This window comes from Toxoplasma gondii, chromosome XI (assembly GCF_000006565.2).
Source record: "Toxoplasma gondii ME49 chromosome XI, whole genome shotgun sequence".
Classification (NCBI taxonomy): domain Eukaryota; phylum Apicomplexa; class Conoidasida; order Eucoccidiorida; family Sarcocystidae; genus Toxoplasma; species Toxoplasma gondii.
Genome location: NC_031479.1, coordinates 5,787,964 through 5,814,133, shown reverse-complemented (window position 1 = coordinate 5,814,133; position 26,170 = coordinate 5,787,964). Strand labels below are relative to the sequence as shown.

The 26,170-nt window shown below is 50.0% G+C and overlaps 4 protein-coding genes across 4 annotated transcripts; 1 reads left to right on the top strand and 3 right to left on the bottom strand.

Moving 5' to 3' along the window:
* Nucleotides 1-552: 552 nt before the first annotated feature.
* On the bottom strand, nucleotides 553-12,430 carry TGME49_216890 (hypothetical protein). Its single transcript, XM_018779756.1, has 13 exons — nucleotides 10,381-12,430; nucleotides 9,114-9,518; nucleotides 8,692-8,915; nucleotides 7,756-7,842; nucleotides 7,174-7,382; nucleotides 6,069-6,233; nucleotides 5,291-5,361; nucleotides 4,630-4,742; nucleotides 4,192-4,269; nucleotides 3,776-3,843; nucleotides 3,206-3,365; nucleotides 2,083-2,127; nucleotides 553-1,304 (listed from the first exon to the last, which is right to left on the bottom strand). The coding sequence occupies exons 1-13, from the start codon at nucleotides 11,678-11,680 to the stop codon at nucleotides 1,230-1,232; spliced, it is 3,000 nt and encodes a 999-aa protein (XP_018635270.1). The 5' UTR covers nucleotides 11,681-12,430; the 3' UTR covers nucleotides 553-1,229.
* Nucleotides 12,059-17,210, top strand: TGME49_216900 (cytokine induced apoptosis inhibitor 1 family protein). The gene is made up of 7 exons (XM_002370957.2): nucleotides 12,059-13,303; nucleotides 13,630-13,743; nucleotides 14,344-14,503; nucleotides 15,153-15,289; nucleotides 15,990-16,035; nucleotides 16,142-16,197; nucleotides 16,437-17,210. The coding sequence occupies exons 1-7, from the start codon at nucleotides 12,569-12,571 to the stop codon at nucleotides 16,518-16,520; spliced, it is 1,332 nt and encodes a 443-aa protein (XP_002370998.2). The 5' UTR covers nucleotides 12,059-12,568; the 3' UTR covers nucleotides 16,521-17,210.
* On the bottom strand, nucleotides 17,041-20,512 carry TGME49_216910 (hypothetical protein). The gene is made up of 5 exons (XM_018779757.1): nucleotides 19,724-20,512; nucleotides 18,775-18,954; nucleotides 18,370-18,423; nucleotides 17,951-18,015; nucleotides 17,041-17,578 (listed from the first exon to the last, which is right to left on the bottom strand). The coding sequence occupies exons 1-5, from the start codon at nucleotides 20,014-20,016 to the stop codon at nucleotides 17,517-17,519; spliced, it is 654 nt and encodes a 217-aa protein (XP_018635271.1). The 5' UTR covers nucleotides 20,017-20,512; the 3' UTR covers nucleotides 17,041-17,516.
* A 1,120-nt stretch (nucleotides 20,513-21,632) lies between these two features.
* MED8 (mediator complex subunit MED8) lies at nucleotides 21,633-25,992 on the bottom strand. The gene is made up of 6 exons (XM_002370959.2): nucleotides 25,571-25,992; nucleotides 24,894-25,015; nucleotides 24,537-24,697; nucleotides 23,839-24,015; nucleotides 23,114-23,233; nucleotides 21,633-22,870 (listed from the first exon to the last, which is right to left on the bottom strand). The coding sequence occupies exons 1-6, from the start codon at nucleotides 25,625-25,627 to the stop codon at nucleotides 22,842-22,844; spliced, it is 666 nt and encodes a 221-aa protein (XP_002371000.1). The 5' UTR covers nucleotides 25,628-25,992; the 3' UTR covers nucleotides 21,633-22,841.
* Between the last annotated feature and the right edge of the window lie 178 nt (nucleotides 25,993-26,170).

Here is a 26,170-nt window from a genome sequence, read left to right as displayed (position 1 = left end):
AAAGTTATATTGGACTGGCCCCTGCGTTGATCGAACCGCATCAACGCATGCAGACGCAGGCACGTTTGGCAAACAAAGACGTGCAAACTCTAGTCGAGTCCCGTCCTCAATGTCTGTAATCGGCTATTTGTGCAATAGCACGACCTCTAATATCCAACAACTCGACACAACGGTTCATTCTACTGTGTTGAGCTACTTGGAAATCTATGTTTCATAGCTGGAGTCACCTTCCATATCCTCGATGCTTCAAGGTCTCTGTTGCACACAGTTCCGATCGCCTTTTACGCCAAAGGAAAAGTTAACAAAAGCTACTCGCTATTTAAGCAGACTCGCAGGAATACCGAGCGAAGCGTCCTACTCAGACGCTAGTATAATTTGTGTTAAAAAAACCAAAGCATTCACAAAAGGATTGTGGCAGAATAACAGAAATCGAACGCGTGCCCCACGCCGTCTGTGTATTGGGTTTCTGTGTGCTCTTGCTCTTGAAGAAATGCTCAAAAAGCAGCGAGCAAGTGTACGCGCAACCGGTTGCGAGTAACAGAAAAGAGGGAAAGGCCTTCTCTGAGGTTGGAGAAGAAGAATGGTCCCACAATGCTGTGCTGATTTCGAGAAAACGGCTTTTCCGGGCTGCCTTAGGCGTAACGTTCGCCAACAGTCCCGTGAGAGAGATACACCTGTGAGTGTGTGTTCACTTGTAACACTTGCATATCCACAGACACTACTCTCTGTTGGTTTCTAAAAAGTAACACATGATTCAGAAACTCTCTCCCCTTTGCACATGCTAAACAGAGAAGGAGACAAAAACACTGAAACATGTAGACGAGACGTCCGCATGCAGTCTTCTACAAAACGCTGCCTGGTTGTATCTTTCTCGCTCACTCCCTACCCCAGTGCACAAGCACATGTTGCTCAGTTTTAACTCGGACAACGGCGCCATTTCCCGACCCAAAACACACAAACGTGCAAATGATCGAGAATCTATACCTTTACATATATATATATATATATATATAGGTGATCGTGTACATTTCATTCGAAAATCGAACGAGTTGTAGTGGCTCCGACATGGCCACGAGGTGCCTGTGTTGTGCTTGGAGAAGTTCGAGACCTTCATTTCCCCTCTCTTTGTTCCTTTATCGCCTTCATCATCTTCTTTGGTTCCTTGTTCGATTCCTTCTTTATCACCTTTCCTGTTTACTCTCCTTCCTCTCGATGTTGCTCATTTCCTTTCAGGCAGGCGACACAGTCGTGGCCGGAGGCGCCCGTGTGCCACTGGCTGAGCTTGCATTCTCCGGAGTAAGATCCTGGGGGAAATGGCATGAAGATAAATCCGCATTTTTAGTGCATGCGTAGGAGAGAAGATTAACGTATAATAGTAGCGAAGCATACACCACATCACGAATCTAAGGCTTGCAAAAGAGGAGAAACCTGTGTTCACCTGCGACAGATCTAGAATATCTCGACAAACATATCATTGTCTGTGAAGGAAAATCCGCATACAGTTGCTTGGATTGCCCTTTGGCTTCGATGCAAGATATGCAAATGCACCTCAGCTGGTGGGCAAGAAACTGTTTGCTGCATGTTTCTTCGAACGACCTCCCTCTTCAAAACATTGACGAGTCCTTCTGGAAGCCCTCTCCCAAATTGGTAATCGCACTGTTTTTCTTGGGAAGACGACTCTTACACCAAAGAAAAGACACAGATCGTAAGAGGAAACACACAGCTCGGTTTAATGTTAGAAGAACTCCAGTTATGCGAGACAGACAACCACAAATGCTGTATACTTTGCTGCTGTGATCCCCACACATTGAATTTATTCCGCAGCGGCTGCAATCTACGTGTATTTAACTATGGACTCCTGTTTGTCTTTGCTGCCAGCGAGAAAGACGGACTCTCAATGCCTTAAACGCGCTTCAGTTGACGGCAACAGTTACCGTAGAGACGAAGAAAGAGCCAAAGGTGGACGGAGCATGGTCGATCTGGCACTTGACATTCACAGTCACGTTCCGGCTTGAACAAGAGAAGTTTCTATCCTTTTAAAAAAAGAAATCAAAGTCGAGTCACAAATGTCTCTGCGCGTACCCGCAAAACACGCATCGACCCCACTGGTCTGAAGGCGTAGAGAAGCTGCGCACCAAGGAAAAGGGAGAGAGAGTGCGAAGAATACGGAAAAAAGAAAATGTGAAAAAGAACGCAAAACGAAGAAAATGTGCTAGCATACATGAAAAACAAGTGAGAGAAACGTGTAAAAAAGGTCAAAAAAAAGTGAAAACCAATGCCGTGTATTCTCAGCAAATGCAGAACAAATAAGGAGAGCAGAGTGCCAAGAGAAAAAACGAACACAAGTAAAATCCTCAGTCTTCGTAAACCATATAACTGCCTAATTCCAGCAAAAATAGGCAACTCAACCACAAAATAAATAATTATCTACTTAATATGCATTCTTATATATATATATATATATATATATATGGACGTATGGATATACAAATATATATGAAAAGAAATAGATTTAAAGGCGTATATACATATACTCACACAAACGTAGATATATTCGATAATTCCTCTTCGGTAGCTGCGACACTGAAAGTGCGATCAAACTCGCTGGTGCACGAATACATTCGGCTCCCTGTGCATGCATAGATGTGCGTTTGCTTTCTCTACTCGACAACGAAATAAAAACTACAACTCTACGTCTCTTTATCTACTAGGAACACACAAAAGAGTTGTTATCGCGGCCCTCAACTCGTCTGCTTCCCTCCTCTGTATCTCTACTTCTGCATATCCATCTATACATCCATATACATAAGCGTACACACAATGTACATGCATCTGTGTATCTCGCTAGATACCTACCTATATTTCAATATATTTATCTATATTTATCTATCTGTTCACATGTCTTTCATTTGCACCTGGGTATCTATCTACCTATATCTATCTACGTATCTGTCTGTCAACACACACATATATATATGCATGCATCTCTGTATCTATCTACATATATTTCTAGATATCTATCTACATATCTGTCTATCCATATATAAATATATATATGTATATATATATTCCTAAATGCACATGCATCTGTGCATCTCCCCTGCCTACATGTAGCTGGAAATTGCCACCAATGGAGGGCACCCCGACAGAAGTTAACAAGTCCGCTGCCGCGGAAACGCGTCGAGGAAATCTTTTCTCCACTTACTCCTACGTAAATCAGGTAGTCCATTAAGTTGTCGACTAGGACAAACACCCATTCATCCCACGAGAGAAGCTGCTCGTACGCCAGATTGAGAAAAGTTAACTTGTAGAAGACAAGCGTCACAGGCTTCATCAGGTAAAGAAAGAAAATCCACCGATAGGTCCTGCAAACAGACACACCAGCACGAGTGCTGCGTTCAGACGGATGCTCCGAAAAAGGAGAAAGCAAACGATTTGGAGAAACGAGCACTGTGCACAAGAGACGATTGATCTCTTAAGCCATCATAGACACAAGAAACGGAGACATACAATACATATATACATATATATACACACATGTGCATGTATGAATATAGAGGTATGTGTGTGTATCTGCCTAAACTTTTATATTAACGTTTATATACACATACCTGAACCCTTATGCATATATATATATATATATAAGTAAATGTATGCATATAACTCAACATGTCCATCGGTAAGCATATATGAATATATATATATATATATATGGATGCATAGCTCTTGCAAATCAGAGAAATATTCAAGAGTCCTTGTGTCGTCTGAAACTCACTGGTAGCCGTCGTATTTGTGGTACAGTTCACCCGTGGACGGGCTGAGTGAAGAGTCTGCGATGTGGGCCTGCAAAGCGAAGAGCGAGACGTACCGAGGACAAGAAGTCGAAAGGAACAACGGAACCACAAACTGTGATCGAAGACTCCAAACGCACTGTTCTCTGCTCAACCAGAGGTACCTCTCAAGAGACCTCAAACTACATTCCTGTTCCATATATATATATATATATACATATATATATATATATATGCATACATATACATCCCAGCACATACATGAACACATCCGTATTATGCACATACGTTCATATGCACATAAATAAATACATATATATATATCTGTATATATCTTATACATATTGTTTATGAAGCACAAGCATGTTGTTGGCAAGCTGCGTGGTTCCTGTTGGCTCACATGCAAGAGCGCGAGGTTCGCGTTGATGGCGACGAGGACGCAAATATACCCCAGTGCATGCAAGATGTACCGTGTGCCCTGCAGAAGCCAGAGAGAGCAAAGAGGCGCTGAAAATTCGACAAAAAACGACGGCACTCTGTTGAGGGTGTAGCCGAGCGGTCTGGAGTCTCTGCGAGAAGCACCAGGGTTCCCCAAAGGTGTTAGAGAAACTCAACGACTTCCTGCAAGGCCTTTAAACGAGACGCGATGCCCAGCGGGCCGCAGAAAAAGCACAGAGAACAACAGAGAAGTGGACCGTTTGAAAACTGTTCTCCCTTTCCTTTCCCCGACGCGAACCGTGAGGTCGGCATTACCTGACACACAAATGTTTCCCTGTCAAGAAATGCAAACGCTCCCCTGTTTCGGAGTTCCTTCTCTTTTGCGAGTTGACCGACGCACCTGGAAGCCGCCCAAGATGATCTCGAAGAAGCCGAGGTAAAGAGATATCACGCAGAGACCGGCAACAAACTGCACTTCGATGCGGCTTAACTGCGACCGCAGCGTCTTCCACCCTGAGAACAACAAAGCGCACCCTTGAGGCTGTGTGCTCGTCTTCCTCTTCGAAACAGACTCTACACGCTGGCCGTCTGCTCTTTTCGCCGTCTAAAGACAGGCGAGGAACATCGTCCTGCTCTCTCAGTGCCCTCCAGCGCCCCCTCCCAACGTCTTCTCTCTGTCTTCGTTCCACGCGTTCTCTGCCGCGCCTCTCCCGGCAGTCGCGGAAGAAAACGGGAGAGAGGAAAGTCACGCGGAGAAACACACAAAATATGACAGAAAGTGAAGACTTCCGAGCCGCTACTTGCTTTCGCTACCTTTCTTCACAACAACTTGCAGTCCGCCTGAGCCTTCTCCTCGTTCTTATGTTCTCCTGTCTTTCTGCTACAGTCACCTACACGTTTCTTTCGCACTTGTTCCGCCTGTTCCTTCTCCTCTTTCTCTTCTTCTCCCTTCTCTTCTCTTTGTTTCCTTTTCTTTCCTTCTGTTCCCTTCCTTCTCCTTTCTTGCCTGTTCCTTCTTGTCTCCTTCTTCTCTTCTGTCTCGTTTTTACATCGCAACTCACCAAGCGAAACGAGGATGAAAGTCATCAGGGCAGAGATGTCCTGCATCTTCTTGAACACCCGAGAAGCAACCCTGCAACGCAACAGTCGTTCCCGACACTCCGACGACTTTGTCTGAGCACTGTGCGAGCTTTTTTCTTCTTTCTACAGCCGTTTTCCGGCCTCCTCTTTCACCGCGTCCCCGCACACAAACGCGTGCTTCGCTTTTCACAGCAGCGCCAGAATTTCTCTGTTCGCTCCCCGAGACACCAAGAAAACACACCGCATGCAGTAACGAATTGCTCGGCCTCCAACGCTCCACTCACAGTCGAAGAAAAAGCTTCATTCCTCAGCAGAGACGGCACCTGGTGTGTCTGAAAGTCGCGGTTCAGATTCTGCTATTTTTACTTTCTCATAGTCTGCAGAGTACCACCCAAGTAACAACTGTTCAGACGCCCATATGTCTTGTCGCTTTCGTATTTCTCTCTCGATCTGAGAACGCGGGTACGCGCCTGGATTTCCGCCGCCGGATCATCGAGTCCTTCTTCTCGCCTCTCCACTTTCTTTTCCTTCTCCTGCTCTTCCTCGTCTTGTCGCCCTTTGTTTCTCCCCCTTCTCGTTTCTGTGTGTTCCTCTCTCTTCCTGTTCCCTTCCTTCTGCGATTGGTCGCCTCTTCCCCTCTGACCTGCTTCCTCCTTTCTGCTTTCTCGCCTTTTTCCTCGTTCTTTTCTTCGCCTCCGTTTCCCTCCCTGAGAGGTTTCTGAACAGCGTGCTTGGACACCGCACTCGCGTCGCCCGTACCACAACGCAGGATGTCGAATGCCGTGCTCTGCCATGTAGACAGCTTGCCTCCAGTCGAGAGAAAACGCCAGAGCCGCGAACAGAAAATTTCCGAGCATCAACAGGTGGACGCCATTCCACCTTCGTCGCCGGAAAACGAGCATCAGAAGCACGAGGACGCCGGACCTGTCGGTGAAAGGACGACCCGGAAAAAAGCGATAAAAAAGTTTAGAATGGACGGTTCCACGGCTTTACACCAAGCAGAACAGAACATGCTTGAAAAAAATCGTGGAACGCTTGTCAACTTGCCTCACAGGCCAACGACGAATGCGAATGCTCATCAGACGTAGTTGAAGTCCTCTTGTCACAACCAGCTTTTGAGTTAGCAGGGGCTTCGCACACCTAGATAACTCCTGCTTTTTTAACTTCTTCTAAAAAGCACTCAGTGACAGAGCACAGTAGTGACGATCCTTAAGAGTCGGAGACGAGTAAAGAAAAAACAAGACTCAGGCATCGGCCACGAACAGAAGCGGTCTAGAACTCTACGTTTCTGACTTTTGGTTGACCAGCATCTTTTCGTCTCGCGCAAAAAGTTGGGAAGCAGAAGAAAAGGTTCTGTCGAGACACCCACGCGTAGACACCGCCACACCCAACTTGCGTGAGGCGGGTACGTACACCGGAAAGGGACAGCCTGGCTTGAGAGCACCACGATTTTGACCAACGGATGTCCCTGAATAGTCTCGATGTATGTGTGTCTAGCCAGCAGAAGCCACCGCAACAATCAAACGGAGCGCCAACAACTGAAAAGACGCCCATTTCAAACTTCTGCAGTCTCAGTCACACACACGCGTGTCTGTCCACCGACGCGAGTTTCCTTCGTGGCTTCACCAACGCCGACAAGGACCAAAGAAGAAGACCTTCCAGATTGCTTTTCCCCGAAAGGCTCTGATGTGGACAACTGGAAGGTGCACAGCTGTCGTTAACTCGACTTTGGAGATCCCGCGACGACAGCATTTGTTCACTGCTTGAGAGGCGACCTTCGTTCTTCAGCAGGGGAGGACAGAACCGAGGTGGAAACGGAGAAAAGAAATGCATGTTTCAAGGAAGAGTTCAACAAGTCACCTACGTGACGAGGTAGAGAATCATGAGGCCAAAGACCGTGTCGGGCAGATGAAGTTGCTCCGCAGACAGTTGTTGGGCGTCAGGATTCAGAAAGGTGACAGAGCCCCGAAGCCGTAAATCCAAGCCGTCGGCGTTGAGGAGAACCACGGCGTAGCGGTCTCGCCTCGGAACTTGAATTCGCACTCGCAAGCGAGAAGACGCAAACGGCAGGCGCTGATGGACAAAAGGAAAGAAACGTTTGCCTCCAGGCGGCATTCAGCGACTGGATGTCGAGTTGGCAAGCGTGCAGCAGTGAAAGAGAGAAAAAAGAAACGCGTTTCTCGTCTCTGATTCTGTCGACCGAGACGTCCGCACTGTCTTAGCAAAGAGCGACCAGCGACTGTGTATTCCTTCAGCTCTGGCGTCAGGCGGCCATGGCAAGGCACCCTTTTTCGTCTGTACCGTTGGATGTGGGGTTGCTGTGTTCTTTCACCGAAAGAAAAACGCAAGTCGCTTTGCATCGGAAACAACAGTCGATCGAGGAGAAGCCGCAGAATATCAACCTGTCTGATCGGTCCTTGCAACCGCTTCTCAAGCAAAATCCTACCTTGAAAGCAGGAATGTACGAATTGGCGACGACGTTGTCGGCCGCTGTGAAGGAAGGCAACCAGTCACCGTCTTGTTCGAAGAACAGCTGCGAAAGAAATCCACCATCTCCAAAAGAGAAAAACGTCTTTCTTTTTCAAGCGTTTGCTCGCCAAGAGTCCCCAACACTGACTGGACAAGAAGCCTCGACACTTTGGAGGACCTGCCTTTGTGTGGGTCTGTGTCCCCACTTTGCTCCAAAAGTGATTTTTCCGGGAGCGATGCAAAACAACTATTTTGCAGGAAAAATGCAGAAGGAAATCAGTCGACGTCTCGTTCGAAGTATCGCGTCACGCACACAGCTGTCGACAGGAGATACAACCTCCTTCGCGGTGAGAACAGTCCACGATCTGACTGGGATCCTTCTGTTTGCTTAGAGCCGCTATCCGTGGCGTTCGCCCCAAGAAAAGCTTGCGACCCTTCCCTCCAAAGACTCCGATTCTTAAAGAGATCGGTTTAGTCGCCTGTCCACAGTTGGTGTTGACGCTTAAAGGATAAGAGACCTTAGCCTTCCCTCTGTTCTTCAAGTTGAGGACTACAGAAAGAACGAATGCGACTGATGCAGGGAAAAGGTCGCAAAACTGCCCAGGGTCCACGGTCTCTCGACAGAGGAAACAGGAACCTCGATCCAAAAAGTCATCACCGAGAGTGTCGGCAAATTCGAGGCGCGACTCGTGAATTCACTAGAGACTGCCTTCGAGAGCTCGGAGACACACACTCGCGCAGCCCAGATACTGGCTTGGCATTTCTTCGAACGATAACAATCTTCCTTCACTCCAGAATAGACAAGACAACTCACTGAGAGTGATCCATCACAAGGACGGAGACCGGCCGAGCTGCGGGACTTGCACTTCACTTAGAGGAAAAGACCGTTTTCGCGAGTTCAGAGAAAACCTACAAACTGAAAGTGATCCATCACAAGGACGTAGGTGTTGTTGACTGCCGCAACCAGGGGGTCGTCGCGAAGCGGATTTGCCAGAAGAGACTCTGCCGCCAGGCGTCTTGCTTCCATCTCGCTCAGCTTCTTCTCTTTTTCGGCTCGTGCGCTCTCTTTCGAATTCTCCACTCTGGCCGCATTATCTGCAGCGTCACTGACAGCGTTGACCGTCGACTCTCCCCTCTCTGAAACGACAAAAAAGAGAAACGGAATACGTTGGTCCAGATTCTCGAAACGCTTCAGTACTCGTGGACTCGGCTGCAACCGTCCCCTCCTCCGACGTCTTCTCCTTTCACTTCAGTTCTCGTTTTCCTCCTTCAACTCGTTTCCCCCCTCTCTTTCAACTCTTGTTCTCTCACGTCTGTCCCTTTGATTCCTCTCACCGGCTTTTGAAAGCCTCGAGGCGCGGTAAAGAAGCGTAGGAGACGCAAAGGCAACTGCCTCCCTCAGTTCAGAGAAGAAGTTTCTTGCCAGGCCTTGGAACGTGCATGCGAGCCCAGCGAGATTCTCCTGGAATTTGTTGAAGAAAACAGGGAGACTCCGAGACTCAGAAAAACGAGATGAAACCGTCGATGCGCGTTCTTCAGGTTTCTTGTCGGAGAGAGAAACCACAGAGGGGAAGGCAGCAAGACCGCGTGCAGGTGCAGCTGTTGAAAAAAGAGCGTCTCTCAGCGGAGACTCCGGGCCAGTTGAAAGCCGATTCGCTTCTCCAGAGAACCGCGGTCTCCTCAGGGGCAAATTGTTCACGTAATTCGATGGAAGAATCTCCAAATCAATATCAATGAATCCTAGAAACGCGCAAGAGAAGAAACAGTAAATATACTCCAGTGAATGCTAGAAAGGCAGACAAAGGAAAACGTCAAGAGACACAGAAGACAGCCTTACAGACTGCCTGCTTGATTGGAGGACTTGCTGTTCTTAACATCAGCGGTATCCTTTTTGCTACGAACGCTGTTGCTACCGATGTCTGAGAAATCTTCTGCAAGAGATACAGGCACGAGGAAAATCTGTCCCAAGAGAGAAACCGCATGCATGCTTGGATTTTGCACACAGAGATGCATACATAGATACATACATACATATATACATACATATATACAAGCATATATATATATATATATTTACAAGCATATAAATACATATATATATATATATATATTTATATTTACAAGCATATAAATACATATATATATATATATATATATATATTTATACAAGGGCGTGACTTGTAGCCGTTGTGGTGCAGGTGTCTTTTTTCACGTCTCAGCTGAGAAACACAAAGTTCGGTGATGTTGAAAAAAACGCGTTTAGACCGACTTTGTTCCACATTTCGTCTCCAAGAAAAAGACGGACGGGGAAGAGCAGGAAATTACCTTCCCACTGTTTTGGCCAGGTGATCAGGAACCTATATTTCATGTTTTCCCCCGTTTTTCTTTGCGTTTTCTTGCCTCTTTTCTGCTCTTCGGCTGCGAGTTCATCTCCTCTTCCACTGCATCTCTTCTTCTCTCTCCGTTCATGCATCTTTCTCGTTCCTTTTGCTTCCCCTCATTTGTCTCGTCTTTCGTTCTTCTCCCTTCATTCACTTTCGTTTTTCTGTTTCTCTTTGCTTTGGACCGTCCCAGAGTTCGTTTCGACTGCTTTTCTCCGGACCTCCGGCGAGCAGGCCAACATGCGGGGCGTCCTTGGGTGGAATCGCCGAGTTCACCAAGTAGGGGAGGCGACAAAGCGGCAGAGCAAAAATGTCGAGAGCAGGCGTGGAGCTTCCAGCCGCCGTCGCGGCCGCAAGCAAACCGTCGGGCGCCTCGACTCCGCACACTATTGCCTCCGCGAAGAACTCCGTTGTGTGCTGTCCAGAAAAACTGGCGAAAACAGCGGAGAAAAGCATGACGAAGGCCGCCTGGAGGAGAAACCGGCGCAGCTGAGACAGTCGACTTCGTTTCCTTCTGGAAACGCGAGGAGAAGAACGCAGAGGGGTGGGAGACAACATACACACTGACCGACGCGAAGAAGAAAGAGACAAAGACGAGGAAGAAACAGAAGGACGAGAAAGAACAGACGAAGACGGGGAAGAAGGACGGGAAGGAAGAGACACAGGAGGCGACAGGGAAGACGACGCACACGAACGTCGTGGGGAGGAAGATGAAGGCGTTCGCCGAGAAAAGGAAAGAGAGAGAGGCTGTCGAGAAACGCTTTGATCTGTATCGCTTCTCAGATTTCCTTTTTCACTCTTCATCTCCAAGGTGGACAGACGCGAAGAAATGCAAGAGCTGCTGGTCGCCTTGGCAGAAAACGCAGAAAGCTCTGAAGACATATCAGCGCTCAAGTGAAGCTGAGGATCTCTACAAAATCCGGACTCAGACGTTTCTCTTCTTCTCCCGTCTCCATCTCTGAATGACACCGGCAATCCACATCCTCTGCGCTCGTGACATGCATCACGAGAGGAGCAAAACGCGCCAGCCCAAGGTGTACGTACACCCGAGGAAGCCTTCGAGATGGGAGAGCGACTGCGGCGTATGTCTGTGAAGCAGACAGACAGGAAACGTCTGGTCGGCCGTCCTTTTTGGGGTCGCCTTCGAGAGCAACGACCCGCGAGTCTCCCCCCATAAGCACTCCTCTTTCTCTCGATCTCTTCATCGACTGTGTCGATGTTCTTCTCTCTGTCGACTGTGTGGACTTTTGGCTCTCCTGTCGCCTCTGCGGAGCGGTGATATTTTCTTCTCGCGTTTGTCGATTTCGCTCCACAGCTTGGGCTTGTCTTTGAAGAGCCTTTTCTGTGTTTGAGAGCTTCCTTATTCGCCTGTACCCTCCATGGTCGAGAACCGAGGCCGAAACCTTTCTCCTCTCGTCGGGGATGCGACACAGACGACATGGCGCACCGCCTGTGCTTCATCTTTTCCTCCGAGTTGTGCGCTTCTCGGCGCCTCGCGTTCCGATCTTCACACCTGTTCATGTTTCTCTCCACTCCGGGCGTAGCAACTACCGCCGACGTTTTATAGTGGAGTTAGACCGTTGGGCGCGCAGATTCGCCGCGAAGGCGCGGACTTCTTCCACGCAAAAGAGCAAATGCGAGGCTCCAGTGCCTGGAGATTTGCTAACAAAGCGAGCCGGAAACGCGGCGGAATTCTCCCGTACGGGGTCTAAGTGGACGTTTCGGGTAGAAGGAGGACATGTGAGCGAAAAGTCACGAGCGGTCGTGGAGGTTCTCGAGCTCGTCGTGCAGAAATGTTGGCTGGAAACAGCTTCCCCCTCTCAGAGCACCTCTTCGAGGAGAGGCAGGAGAGCCGAGAGGAAGCAGAAGTCTCCTCCTGAAAAACTTCACGCTCGAAAAAAGAGACCGAGGACTGGAGCTACGTTTGCTCGACGAAGTCGTCGAAAGAAACGGTCCTCGCTGTCTGTCTCGCAGCTGCAGACTCGCAGGAGAGTTGAAGCCTGAAGTCTCTGCTTTTCGGCCGGACATTCGGCGAGAGAGGGTGAAGAATATAAAGAAACACCTTCTCAACCTTCGTAAAACTCAAAGAGTCGCAAAAAGCGACACTGGATTCACAAGTGACAACGCTCGTAAACGGGCACTGCCGTGTAGGAGGAGCTGTTGTTTTCCGGTGAGAGGAGGAAAATGTGTGGTCTCGTCCGAGTTTTTTCACGTAGATTTCGCGCCGAAGAGGCGAGACCGTAAACAGCCTCGCGTCTCCTCAAGAAAGGATCGCCCGCAGAGGTAAGAAAAAAGCAAAAGAATGAACGAGAGACAGCGGGCGTGCAGCCAACCGCGTTTTTCTGGGCCGAGAAAAGAAGACGCTGTTAGCAGAAAGCGCCGGTGGCCGAACTGCATGTGAGGGCCAGCATGATTTCCCTAGCAGTGTTTCCGTCAGATTTTTTGCGAAGCACGCGTTCTGTTTTCTTATGTGGAGACTCAAATTTGGATTTAACGTCTTCTGTCGAGCAGTGTAGAAGCCGCACGCGGGACCTCCGGACTCCGAGACGGAAGCGGGACAGAATTCCTTGTCTCAACGCAGTCGGCGACAAGTTTCTCCAAGTTGAGAGCTTCTCGAGAGACGAGGCGTTTTCGACGTGGAACAGTCACTGTCGCCCTCTCTGTGTCGTCTCGTTCGTTCCCTCGCAGAGTAGCGTTGTTTTCAGCGACTTGAGTCTTCAAGCAGCTCTTTCACGACCAGCGAGCGCCTGCTTGCTTTGCCTTCGTGTCTCCCGCGTCTCCACTTTCCTTTTCCGATTCTCTGCCATGGCGAAACTTTCCTCCGCTCCCCGCGTTCTGGTGCTGAGTGCTGAAGACTCGGTCGTCTCAGCTGCGGACGCAAGCAAGAAAGACACAGTTTTGACCGTACTGCACCCCGACACGATCATCGAAAACGCAGCGGACGCGCCGAGCGTCCTTTACGACGGAGTCCTCATTCTAGACGCAGGAAAAAGCAGAGAAAACGCCACAGGAAACTCCCAAGGCAAAAGCGCCGAGTTCGCAGCTGCGCGATCGGCGCTCCAGGCGTTCGCCCAAGCAGTCTGCCGGCTGGTGGCGGCTGGAGGCTTCGTCTTCCTTGCCGGCGGCAGCGGAGAACGCGAAGAAGTAAGAACACACGGCCGCGAAAAGTGGATGGACGGTTTCGAAAAATTCAGTCTTTCCTTGATTCCGCGGCGAAAAGTCGCTTGACACGCACTGACGAGGACCCGCTGGAGGGGCAGCGGCTCCCGGGTCGCCATCTCAGCCGCGGCAGAACTCGAGTTGCGTCTGTTAAAAAAGTTACGACAGTTTTCTACTTCGGCGGTGCGTCTTTCTCGTCGATTCTGCGGGTTGAGCCTTGTCGCGTGGCCACAGGTTTCCATTGTGAAGTTTCTGAAAACGCAGTGTGCGCGTTCAGTGGATACCCTAAACTGTTTTCCCCGCGTTTACAGGTCCATCGGCTGGTGAAACGCCTGCTGATCTACGAAGGCCTCGTCTCCGCCCAAGACTCCGAAGTCGCCGCGTTCGTGGCGGATCACTTGCCCCGCGTTGATTCTTCGTTGATGGTAAAAATACAGAGAGCCGCAGCCAGCAGCGGGAAACGGACTCTGCCTCCGCCTCAGGCGCTTGTGCACCTCGATGCGTCTATTTTTGAAAGTCGGACAGAGGTGAAAGTGCCTTTTCGTGGTAAAACGAACTTTATTCTGATGCGGAGCTGCTCAGACTTTATTGGACAACGGTAGATTTGCACTTGCTGTTGCACGTTGGAGTCGCGAAACGTTCTCAGTGCTGTTTGGATGATTTGAAAGTCTCCTCGAGATCGTCAGAGAATGTTTGACACAGTACGAAAGGAGTGAACTGCTGGTTTCGGCGCTGCGGGTCTGCTGCCAGTACACACTGCTTCAGTGCGTTACTCCGACACGGTGCTTCGGATCTGCGTAAAGGCTGTTGTAGGAGCTGCTCTTCTGCGACGGTATGGCGTTTTCTTCGTGTGGCTTGACTCCTGAAGACCGCTGGACATGTTAGATTTCAGGATCCGGACGGCGCTCACGAGAAGCTGCAATCGTCAACACTATCGGTTTACCGGAAGCTGTGGATCGATGCGCAGAGTGCGTCGCCCTGGATGTTTTCTCCTTTTTCGTTTTTCATGTATCTTGATTTTTCAGTGGACCGGACGCAAACCGACATGGGCCGCAGGCGTGGCAGACGCGCTGTCGGGGAACAGAGGCGCGTTGCCAAATGGAACGGCTCAAACAGATGGTGACGACTTCATCGATGAATCCACTTTGATTGACCCGACTGAGTCGTATCAGCCTTTGGGAAAAGGTGAGCGCGACCGGCAGTGGTTTTCAAGTTTATTGCCCGTCTGATCTTGCGTTGTGGCGCTTTATGCGACGCACATGCCACATGGAGGATGTTTCATGATTCCTGCGCATGGTGCTCCAAAACACTGGCGCGTAGAAGCCTTTTTACCGCCGCTGAAGTGCGTCGAAATTGTAACTGGCGTTTCCAGGTCTCGGGGGGGTGGCCAGATACTCGAGCCAGGGACGGGTTTCGCTGGTGGCTCCAGCGAAGATCCGTATATCTACACTTCTCGACTTTTCCCAGTCGAAGGCGTCATTCGAGGGGATCGGCTCCACTGGATTCGTGCTCGATTGTCCCAGGGTGGTTCTTGAAGAGGACGTTTTTCTCGCTGTTCTCCTCTGTCTGCGGCTTCCGGTGTGGTGGACCCACCACGCCGAAAACATTCAAAAGAAACGCAAGTCGAACGGTTCGTAGAGCCACCGCAAGGACCGAACGTCAAGGACTTTTTGTCTGGCGCGATTCGGCCTCGTGGTTTAGGTTTGCAACGTCGGGGACTTTTTCAGGCGCGGAGTCTCGTACCTTTGGTGACGCTTCTTCCGCAGCCCGAGGCAACATGTTCATCTGTGCGCGCGGTTTCTGCCTTCTCGCGGATCGTCCGTTTCTTCCTCAGACCGGTCGAGTTGTGCGTCGCGACCGAAAGCGTGTCCGAACTGCACCTGCGGGCGCAAGGAGGCGGAGGAGGCGGCCGAGAAGGAGGAGAGAAGAAGGAAGCTCGAGACAGGGGAAATTCGGTCTTCGTGTGGCAATGTCAGTGCGAAACGAGTTGTCCTGCTCCGCTCCGCATGCAGTTCAACGCGTCACGGAGAAACTCCTGAGTTTTCCGACCCAGATATGGAGTCGCTGAACCTCTTGGTGGAAGGGTGTACACGACGAACGTCTGTAGAGGGAGACTGCGCAGGCAGTTGTCCTCTGTATATTTGCGTCTCACCGCGACCAACACCTATCACGCCACTCTGTCTACCTTTGTTGTGTCATAACCGAGACATCGGTCTCCACAAATCAAGTATAATACATAGGCATAATATATATATATATATATATATGTATATGCATCTATGCAAATATATGTATATGTATAGGCAGTAGTCGATGTGGACTAACGTGGATGTTTTACGGTGTCGAAGTCCACCACATTTTGCTATCACAAGCAGTCCAGGGGGATGAGAGGGGATAGCAGGCGTAGCGCACCTTGTAATAACTGGAGTCGCATGCAGCATCCGAAGGGTGCACTGTCTCTGTTTGTTTGGTAAAGGCTGTCACGATCCATGTTTTACGAGTGCCGTCTTTGCGTTCAGACAAGACTGTGACCCACCGGCGTTTCCGCTGGACGTGGGACTGAACAGTGGATGTCGTTTGTGCGGAAAATGTTTTCCGTGTCGCTTTCGCGAAGCCACCTCATGAGAAGTTGAAAGCGGCATTTTTCTCTTTGGAGTGTTTTTGTCTTCAGTGCTACCTCGGAGACGCCTTCCGCTGCGCTGGTTGTCCATACAGAGGTACGTTGACGGTCTTGATCGGTTCTGCTTAAGACAGTGTGACAGTTCTCCTTTTTCGTCAGAAACATTTTGACCGGGAAAGTTCTCATCCCTGTTTCCCTCGCAGGCATGCCGGCCTTCAAACCCGGCGAGAAGGTTTCTCTGGAGGCGACGAGCGTGGAGGTAAGTTTTTGCATGCGTGGTTCTTGCGAATAATACGTTTCGAACGCCACCGTTTCAATGGGCAGTAATCTGTAACCGCAGTGAGAGATGGCATTTCGCACCCGGCAAAAAACGATTTCTGTGCTGATGCGCGTGTTGGTCGGAAATGGCGTTCCACCAGACGTAGAGAGAGTCGACGGCCCTCTTCGCAGACGTCAGTCTGGGGTTTTGTGTGTGGAAAATGCGTTTGCTGTGCCCAGGCGCCCGGGGGGGGAATGCAAAAGCAAGTGGCAACTGTAATGAGCAACAAGGTGCAGATTACAGATCTCGGGGACGACATGTAGACTGAAAAACACGAGGCGCCGCTTCTCGTCGGGAGCAGCTTTGTTTTCGTTCTACACAAAGATTTCGATCCCCACGGGCACACTTGGCAATGCGGGGTTATTCCCTTTGCCGGCACTTGAGTTTTTTCAGCGGGTGTTTCGTCAGTATGGGAAATGCTCTGTCCCGAAAAGATGTGCTGCCCACGTTTTGAAGTTTCTCACTTGAGTTTCGTCTGTCTTAGCAAGGAATCGTTTTTTTAGTCCTTTCTGTTCAGTGGATCTTTGGCAACGGTTTGCGACAACCACTCTGCTTCCCTCCGGCTGAAGTTCCTGATCAGAAACCCGTGCAGACGACGAAGGTGGCAATGCAGTTGGCGCGTTGCTAAGCTGTAGAGTAGTCGGTTCAGTCAGTTGTTTTTCTCTCCGTGCTAGCGGCAGGCTTTTGTGGTTTGGGGGGCTGCATGAAAAACCCAGGAGTTCTGCGGGCGAACTGTGGGACCTGAAGCTCTTGGCGAGTCTTTCACGTCAAAAAAACTCATCTTAGTGATGCACGACTAGGATTTAACGGTACGCCAAGAAGATTCCCAGTATGTACCCAGACTAGCTTGGCTGCATCAGTCCATGGCGTTCAGTTGGTTCTATGTGTACACCGACTGTCATCTTGGCTGTGCCCTCTTAGCACCATAGAAAAACTGGATGGAGACGTTTCGGCGCAATGTATTCTGGTTACTCGCTCCCGGCAATAGATTTAACGATGTTTAGGGTGTCCGGTAAAAAACACAGAACACTGAATTCAGAGAATCGTGGAGAGTTCTTTATTCGCATTGGAACCGCTGCAGCGGCAACAGGCACACGATACCAGGATTAGACAAGTCTCCTGCTTAGTCGATGCCGTGGAAAGGCTTGAATGGGCTTGCGAGTTTTGCTCATGATGGCACGCAAGACGCGTTTTATTTTTTAACAGATCTTCGGGAGAACTGCAAACGCAGCTTAGTGAACGACAGTGTGAAAAAACGCTCAGAGATCGTCGTCTCCGGGCTTGGCCTCCACGGACTGGCTCTTCATGTACTCGAGATATGCTGCGCGAGAAAGACACCAGAGAATAGTGGGAGAATTTTTGGAAGAATGCAGGAAATGCTTCCTGCAGAAACACACATGGCTCTCACACATTCACAGCGTGGTTCGTCGCTTACGTCACGAAGAACCCTTCGCTCCTAACTCCCCCTCAAAACCACAAACACATGGGTTCAGCAGTCGTCTGGACAGCCTCTCGCACGCACAGCGTTTCAAGGGAAATGCACGCAGCGAAGCGAAACGTGAAATACACAGAGGTGCACGCATAGATTCGCTAATAGAAGAGATGCTTGCACATATGTATATATATACATATATGTGAATCTCAGTAAGAGCAAGCCTCGGTCTGTCAAACGGTTTAGTTCCATTTTCCTTACCTTCAAACTGGTCTGTGTCAAAGCGCATCTGCATCTCCCGCAGACTAAAGTGCTCAGCCTGAAACCTGAAACACCCACATCCAATCTGGACTGCTGCCATTAAACCAAACACGGTTCTAGCCGCCAACTCGAAAGAAGCATGACTGTAGACGCTTCTTCCGCGTCCACGAGTTGTTTGTGACCCAGCTTCTAGAGAGACGAGCTCGGGACGGCGTGGCACCCCGAAACACAAAACGAAAGCTCAACCATCAGAGGCACACGACATCCATTGAAACTTCGCGACGAAACTCGAACCCCCTTTGTCTGGAACGCGACAGTGGAATTTCGCTTCGAAACAGTAACGCTCCTTTTTCGCTGGCGTCCGCGTCGCAAAAACTCCCAGAGGGAAACGTTTGCCCCGGAGGGGCGGGCAGACTCACTCGTGCTTCTTCCCGTTTATCAGTTCGATCTTTATGGTCGACGGCGCGTTGTACCTGGGTGACATCATCGCAAAATGGATGGAAAACGCTGTGTTCTTCTCATCCCGCGATTGTCTCTGGACCAACGAAAGTGCATTTTGCCAGGAACGGGTTCTCCGGACTTTACTGAGGAAGCTCGGCCGCAGAATACCAAAAGAACTCCAGTCAAACAGTCCTCGAGTCATGCGCAATACACAGCAACACGGAATAGACCGTAGCATGTACCGTCCTGGCTTCCAGTTCGAGAACAGATGCGAGGGTCCCTTCTTACGTGGCATGCTGTGTCATTCCAACGTTGCCAGCTGTTTGAACCCAAAACTCGACTTGTGCGACGACAAAAACGCATAATATTGGTCGACGACTCACCCAAGAAGCTGATAAGACGCCTGAAGAGAGGGGAATCTCTTTCTGACAGAATCGGACTTCATGTGGTGGATCAGCTGCCTGCACACTTCGGAGCGCGGTCTACCCGGGTGGTAGGCCACATGGACACTCTTGACGCAAGCCAAAAAGTCCAGCGGTTTGAACAGATCATACTTCGGCATGCTGTTCAGCAACAGAACAGACACACGCGCCAAAAACACCCATATGTTTTTCACGCAGACCCACTGAAAGAAGCGTCGCGATAGTTCGAACTCCGACAGGAAAAAGGGCACACAGGCGGGGCATCTGGGCGACTGAACTCTATAGAGACCGTGGGTCGCATCTGAAATAGGTTCGTTGGAAGACAATCAAAATGGCCGCGTCTTGCTCCTCAACTATCTTACAGAGGCAGTATATCTTTTTCCGCTTCCACGGACACCTAACTGTCTCATGGATGCTTGGCGAACAGCCGATAAAAGGTCTCGACGGAAAGTTGTAGACACGCAGACACTTCACGTCTTCACGTCGCGTAGCACCCGAAACAGGAGAAGCCGAGGGCCTTCTGATGAAATTCTGACTGTTGAGAGAACTTTGCCGACAAACGCGGGCTGGCATAGGCCAGAAACTCTAACAGGAGAACTTTCGGCGCTCAGTAACAGCGAGAAATGGACTTGGCAAAAAGAAGGCCGAAAGGTTCGTGAGCTACTTCCCTGAGTGTATCTTGATTTCGCTGGCAGAGTACGCCAAAGAGTGGAATCGAAAATACGTGACACGGTTTCCAATCCTCCATCCCCGATGAACTGCTTTCTTCTAAACTCTCAACCTCATGTTAAACGTATTTCCACCGTTACACTCTCCTACTCGCTGTCTTTTACTCTCTATTTCTGACTAAGCAATGCGCCCAACCCTGTATTCAGAGTTGCGCACTTTACTTGCTGACATGAATCCGCACCTGAAGGGTAGCGCTACACCTGCAGTATTCTCATTTGGGCAGCGGCGCTCGTGACTTGCGGAGGTTGGCCGAATGCAGGCGATGAGAGGGAATGAGATGCTCCGGACCTGCTCAAAAACTGAAGGGGAGACGCCAGAAACGCTCGATTTAAAACGGGAGGAAGACAGCGACGGCGGAAACAAATGGGAAGGCGGTATACCGGAGGCTGCGAAACGGCGACGTGGAAAAGAACAACTTCGAATTTCCCCACGAGCAAACGGAAAAAACAACCTGGAGACATCGAGGCCTTTCATCCGCGATTCAGTCGAAACGAAAACTTGCTTCGTGCAGTTCTTGGTGGCGTACGGTGTCCGGCGCCGCTCCTTCCGTCGTGCAGTGAGAAACCAAGTCTCTCATTTGGGAGTCATCTACACAGTGTCTGTTAGTGCCACGTGATAGACCTTTCCAAGACACGCCGTTTCTTCTTGGTGTTTGAATGTAACTCGGACGACGCGTTCTTGCCCTAGTACCATCCGAGTTAACTAGATTGAGCAAAACCCCGTCCCTCCTCGTTTGCATCGACGTTCGGGTTGCTTTCCATGTTGTCCGCCGAAGAAAAGGAAGAAACACCAGTTTGCATCGACTGCCGCGAAACGGTACCTTCAAGAACTCACCTGGCTGAGCCCCCGCCGACACGACGATTCGACACCCAGATAAAACCAGCTTTTTCTAGAAAGTTAGGAACTTCCACATGATACTGAGACATTTGACGCATCAGGAGATCCAAAATATGGCAAATAGCCACTTTTTGACGTGCTTGAGAGACGAAACAACACGAATCGAGGCCGGGAAAAACAACTGCATGCGCGCACAACTTTACGGCCAGCGTAAATTACAGCGTTTCGACAGTTGTCTGCAGCCCTTTCTGCACAATGGATGTGCAATTGAATTGGCGTTCGTAAGCGTGTCTGTTTGGCAATTCAGCCATTACTGCAATAATCTGCCACCCCCACTGATGAAAGAGACGAATTTGGTTCTCCTGTCGTTTTGTTTCATCTTAGAAGCTCTTCGAAGGGGTGTCTGCACGGCAACTGGCGACGGTCTCTGAGAAATTTCCAAGATACTACCAGAACGCGGGCTCAAGTTCCGAACTCCAGTTGGCCAAGCTTCGGGCGTATATGTTCACAACAGGACTACTGAAACTCCTAATTTTGTCGGTCGGGAGGGGTCGGTACCCTTCCACGAGTATCTGAAATGCTTGTATGGGATGTTGTCTGTGAAAACAAAACACTCGGTTTGTCTGATGCTACTGTACTTCGGGTTTCATCTATGCAGCATCTCCACGCTTAATCCTGTATCTCAGCAACACTCAAGTTCCCTACCATGGTAGACACCATATTAGCACCCAAGAAGTCGTTCTGTACAGTACATTTCCATTCACAGGAGAGTCCTCGGAATCCGTTTGGCAATAAACAGACAGCGGCAAAAGCAAGGAATCGATACGTCTAAATAAACACAAAAGAAACGGTCCTTTGTTGTATCATACACGTGTCGCTATTTTCTTCTTCGTGTTGTTTTCTGAAGGAAAACCAGCCCCCTCCATCAGGTCACACTGCCTTGCTAAACGCCTACCTCCCTTCACAGGGACAAAAACGTGCCATCACTTTTTTGTTTGCTTCAAAGTATCTCAAGCTGGACACAGATTCCTCGCTGGGAGATGGTGCATGCGCAGGGACCTTAGATGTCGGACGTGTTCCACTTAAGCTGTAGGAACCATGTGCCATTCTACACGGCAGTTCGCAGTGAGAAGATTAGGACCGCGCGCAACCCTGTACATTCATTTTCCCTAGACTCGTACTGGTGAACAGCAGTGGTGAATGAGTTCGAAAAAAACACCCTAATGGCGTCAGACCAAAACACTTCACTAATGGTGCTAGGAAACAGGTTCTCGCGTTGGTTCTCAGAAAAGCGACTTCTGAACATCCAATCGGACTGGTGCAAAGAAGTGACTGTAACTACCGTACAAAACCGGCATCACGTATATGAGAATTACGACTGCGATCCGACAAAAAAGCACTTCCAAGGTACAATGAACAGAAAATACTTGGATGCCGTTTCTGAAGATAGCCTAGGTTATTGACTATGACTCCCTTTATGAGATACAGTCTACCAAGTTGCCTATTACACCACCACCCCACTGGACTGGAAGATACACTTTCTTCTCGAGGGTCTCAGAAAGCGAGCCGTAACGCCCCCAAGAGGATCGCAGCTGCAGCAGTTGCAGTGGTGCTCGGCAGCCTCCGGTTGCCACGCGGTTACGTCCAGTGACAAGAAAACATCATTTAGAACGGTTCAGAGAATCTCGGGAATAGTTCGTCTCTGCGCGGCGGGATGTCCGCTGGACACAATCCTTCAGCTCAGCACCACTACGAAAAAGTTTAGGCGGAGCACCTGAAATAGAAAAACACAGCTTCTTTAGTGGCAGCACTGTTCTGGATGCATCTACTGAACCCGTCAAAACGTCAGACAACCCGTGATGCAGACTCGAGGGTGGCCGTTGTCTATGGCACGCGGGCGCAGTATTTTCTTTTTGCTGCTGCTCGATACTCACCCCCCGTGATGCATTTGTGTCGCCCTTTCCGAGACATATTTCATAGCCTTCAGTTACAAAGCAATGGGCTTCGAATAGAAATTCGTCAAAGAAAGACGGACCAGATGGCCACGCTTGCATTATTGGTCGTCGTTTCTTCTGCAAGGCTGACTTCGTCAAAATCTGGCTACGTTTTTGCCAAAACCCAACACTGGGAATTTTCCCCAAAAACCGGTTCAAAAGAAATCAGGCAGATATAGAATAGTTTCAAAATAGAAGCACTGAAGCTCCAACTCTAAATGCCACTTGCTTTCCATCTACGGGTACGCGCGTGGGTCTGTGCAGTGAACGCACTGTAAAGCCCGTGTTGATGGAATGGGTACGATGCACCTGTGCTCCGAACTGCTGTGAGTTGCGGCAACCGAGACTGACAATTCAGAACGTTTGCTTCTTAAAGAAGGGGAACTATTCACACGAAGAGCTCGTCTGCGTTGTGTCGTTACCGCCAGGTCCACTTTTCCTGGCAAGACGCTGGCTCTGATGAGCACGTTAGATGTTGGCCCTCGGTGTCAGGAGGCCTGAGAGCAAGAGGAAAACAGACGCACGAGAATTCCATGATAAACGCCATAGGGGTGGAGGCTCTTTTCAGATAAACCTCCCCTATAGTCGCGAAAAACACGATTTTCCCGCATTAACCGATTGTCTCAACGATTCCGCGCTTTGTGGCACACGCAGAGAAGATCTACGCACAAGGGGTCGGAGAGACCTCGTTTTTTCACCACTGTTTTCCCGAGTTTCCTCCTTCACTCTCACTTCCTCACCGTGTCCTTTGTTCAATGCCACTAATAGCTGTTCCAGTTGGTTGGCATCCTCAGGAACTTCTGACGGTCGAGACGCACGAGTCTTGAAGGTCGGCTTCAATCTGTACTCCTGCGGCTTCTCTGTTCACAAAAGCGGAGCGGTGCAAACGCCAGTGCCAGTTGTCTACCCTAACCCGCGTTGCTATAGCGGTCAACAACGGATGTGTCAGTGATAAGATACGTGGCATTTCACAGCGGAGGAAGTAAAAAAAGAACAAATTCCGCCTGAAAATCCTTCTGGTGGATGTCATCTCCCACGTTCACAAAACCCTGGTCGCTTCACCCCGGTTTCCAGCAAGCATGATTTGATGCCAACACGACTTCTCAGTTACAAACTAACAAGGATAAATGACAGAGAAACGCGGCTGCCGAGCACCAAGAAGACACCCTTTACACACCGAGCGGACAAACACAGTCAACTCTCGAGCAGGCAGACTACCTTCTGCACTGTTTGCGGCTCTCTGCGTCTCTAGAGACATGTGCTCAGCCTCAGATTCACTTCTATGTGCTAAACATGTTGGCAACTCCTGGCAGACAAACATTTCTTCTGAACCACGGGGGGAAAGGCGCCGACGCACCCTGAGTGCACGCGCGTGTCCCTACACAGAAGAGTCGCCCAGAGAAATGCACCAAAGCATCCCGAGAAAACTGCTAGAGCGAAAAAAAAACTGCGTTTCCACACTTACCGATCTCGTCGTCAATCATGGCAAGCAACTGTTGAATCTCGCGGTTGTGTCTCGCAGCACAGAGAAAGAGCTCTTTCGGCGAAACGCAGTTTCGGTATTCACTGCAGTACCGCGCATAGAGGTCCTTTCTTCTGAGCTCGTCCTCCTCGGTGTTCATCGCGCTGATGCACTCTAGCACTGTCACAACATGCACAGAACAAGGATCGTTTTTCACAACGTGGATGACATTCCTAACTCTTCCTTTGCCCGATTTTTCGGCGGTCACTGTTCCTTCTTACTCACCCAGAGTGTGCGGGCGACAAAAATTGCGAAACGCACCTTCTGTCAGATCTCGCAAGGACTTGTCTGCTCAACTGGACACGTGAGTAGTGTACGAACACTGCCTTTGAAAAGTGTCGTTGGATTTCAGCCTCGTACTGTGACGCGTCTCCTGAACCTTCGCTAGTGAAAGAGCCACGGCGACTCACCAGGGTCCCTCTTGAGTTTCTATGGAAACCGAGGTGCCTGTTTGCTGGTCACCAACCAGACTGGCGAACAGGTGTCGTGGGTTGGGGCAATGCACCGGCGGCGAATGTTAGCTCAGTCACTCTAAATCCTGACGCTGCTGACAGGTTGATCGAACTCTGCTGCCTTCTCTGAGAGGAGGCGCCTCGCTTCCAGAAAAGAAGCCGGACGCCACACAAAACTGAATCACTTACGGCATTCTTTGTCTCTCAGGTTGCCAGTGAACGGATTGGGAGGCAGCGAGTGGATAGGCGCCGGGACAGTGTTCACCAAATACGATTCACCGCCTCTGCAGGAACTCTCGAAGGAATAGTACCCGACGGCGAGGCCGAGGATGTCACTGATGAACTTTCCACTGAAAACACGCAGAGACTCGAGAAAAACCAGTCGGTGTCTCTGAACGCCACAGACGCTCTGGCTCGACACCGTCGAATTCCCGTTTCGTGCGTAGACGGTGGCGGGCGCTGCGGCAAGCAGCAGAGTTCTGATTCGGAAGAACGAAACCTCGTAACTGGACCCAGGATTTTCTCCAGAAGCGCGAAACGCCTTACTAGGGTAGCAAGTTGGCTATCTCGAAGTCTTGGTTCAGTTGCTCGCTGATCATGTTGTTGAGGTCGGCAAAGCTGCTCCCTATGGAGGAAATAATGGAGTCCGCGGGGTCGTTTACGCCATCCTAAATGCACACACAAGCCAAAGTCCGAGAATGCAGAGACGGAAAATAAGTCCACTTCGTCATATTTCGAAACCTCCACGGACACATGCTGCGAGAATCCACGGTTCTGTCGACTGTCGCTTCTCACTCTGGGAAGTGGCGTCAGTCTTGCATGAAACGACAGAGCGATAGAAAGAGGCGAGATTGTAGACGGCATAACACATTCAAGACCAGGTGGCAAACGAACCCTTGCAACAACTTTGCAAAGTGAAGCTGATCCGGGCATCCTTTTTGTACACTCTCAACCGTGGAAATCAATTCGCAGACCCCAGATGCGCCGCAGCCTTTGTAAATTCACGAGGCCAAATTCCGCTCCTCTCGGGAGCCGTTCTGTCAGACAGCCTTTTCGCAATCCGGAACTCGACCAGAAAGGGTCAAAAGAGCTGATTCGACTTCCGGCAAGCCCAGTGCCTTCTCAGGAACCACAGAACCAGCACTCGCACAGTACATGGGTAGTAACGCGTCCCCCTGAGATACCCGCCATCTTGTTTTGCGCATTCGTTGAACACGACGTACTTGCTGTTCGCATCTGGCTTCGGACACGTCTAAAATGCCTGTCAGTGAGTTTTCCATTGTCCTCAACAATTCGGAGCCCACAACTGCAGTGGTGTCCTGCCAGAAATGTGGCCCGGGGACAAAAGACGTCAAGGACAAACCACAGTAAACGGTCCTCTGTTGACCGTGGCAAACCCCATGAAGCTGCTTCACAAAAAGTCACTGGAGAAAGGTCGTGACCGTGGCAAACCCCATGAAGCTACTTCACAAAACGTCACTGGAGAAAGGTCGCTGTTCCGCGAGAAATGCAACTGCCAAGGCGTGCGTGCAGTTGTCTTAGGGAGACAGCACATCGGGTCAGATGCAATCGTCACAACTCGATGCAGGACCGAGCTTGAAAGCTGAAAGTTCTTGTATCTAGGGAAAGTTTTCTTTTTTATTTTGCAGGTTTCGCGTCAAGCTGTGCCTCTCGCGACTGCGGGAACGGGCGAGACCAATCGTTTTTCCACCCGCAGACAGGACGTCTTTTCTATGTGAGGCACAGCGGAGCGACGACTTTCCCCCCTTGGCGCATTTTTTCGCAGCGGCCGGTTTGCTCGGCCTTTCCGGCGATGCTCTGTC

Coding starts and splice junctions, on each gene's coding strand:
- TGME49_216900 (XM_002370957.2), top strand. CDS start 12,569: ATGATTTCCCTAGCAGTGTTTCCGTCAGATTTTTTGCGAAGCACGCGT. Junction 13,304..13,629: donor GCAGCGGAGAACGCGAAGAA/GTAAGAACACAC, acceptor CCGCGTTTACAG/GTCCATCGGCTGGTGAAACG. Junction 16,198..16,436: donor TGGAGGCGACGAGCGTGGAG/GTAAGTTTTTGC, acceptor TGCTGTGCCCAG/GCGCCCGGGGGGGGAATGCA.
- MED8 (XM_002370959.2), bottom strand. CDS start 25,627: ATGGAAAACTCACTGACAGGCATTTTAGACGTGTCCGAAGCCAGATGC. Junction 25,016..25,570: donor AAGCCAGATGCGAACAGCAA/GTACGTCGTGTT, acceptor GTGTGCATTTAG/GATGGCGTAAACGACCCCGC. Junction 24,698..24,893: donor ATAGCCAACTTGCTACCCTA/GTAAGGCGTTTC, acceptor GCGTGTTTTCAG/TGGAAAGTTCATCAGTGACA.
- TGME49_216910 (XM_018779757.1), bottom strand. CDS start 20,016: ATGAAAGGCCTCGATGTCTCCAGGTTGTTTTTTCCGTTTGCTCGTGGG. Junction 18,955..19,723: donor GGTGTAGCGCTACCCTTCAG/GTGCGGATTCAT, acceptor GTTGCTGAACAG/CATGCCGAAGTATGATCTGT. Junction 18,016..18,369: donor ATAAACGGGAAGAAGCACGA/GTGAGTCTGCCC, acceptor TGGGTGTTTCAG/GTTTCAGGCTGAGCACTTTA.
- TGME49_216890 (XM_018779756.1), bottom strand. CDS start 11,680: ATGAACAGGTGTGAAGATCGGAACGCGAGGCGCCGAGAAGCGCACAAC. Junction 6,234..7,173: donor ATGATTCTCTACCTCGTCAC/GTAGGTGACTTG, acceptor TTTCACCGACAG/GTCCGGCGTCCTCGTGCTTC. Junction 3,844..4,191: donor CGAACCTCGCGCTCTTGCAT/GTGAGCCAACAG, acceptor TTCGCTTTGCAG/GCCCACATCGCAGACTCTTC.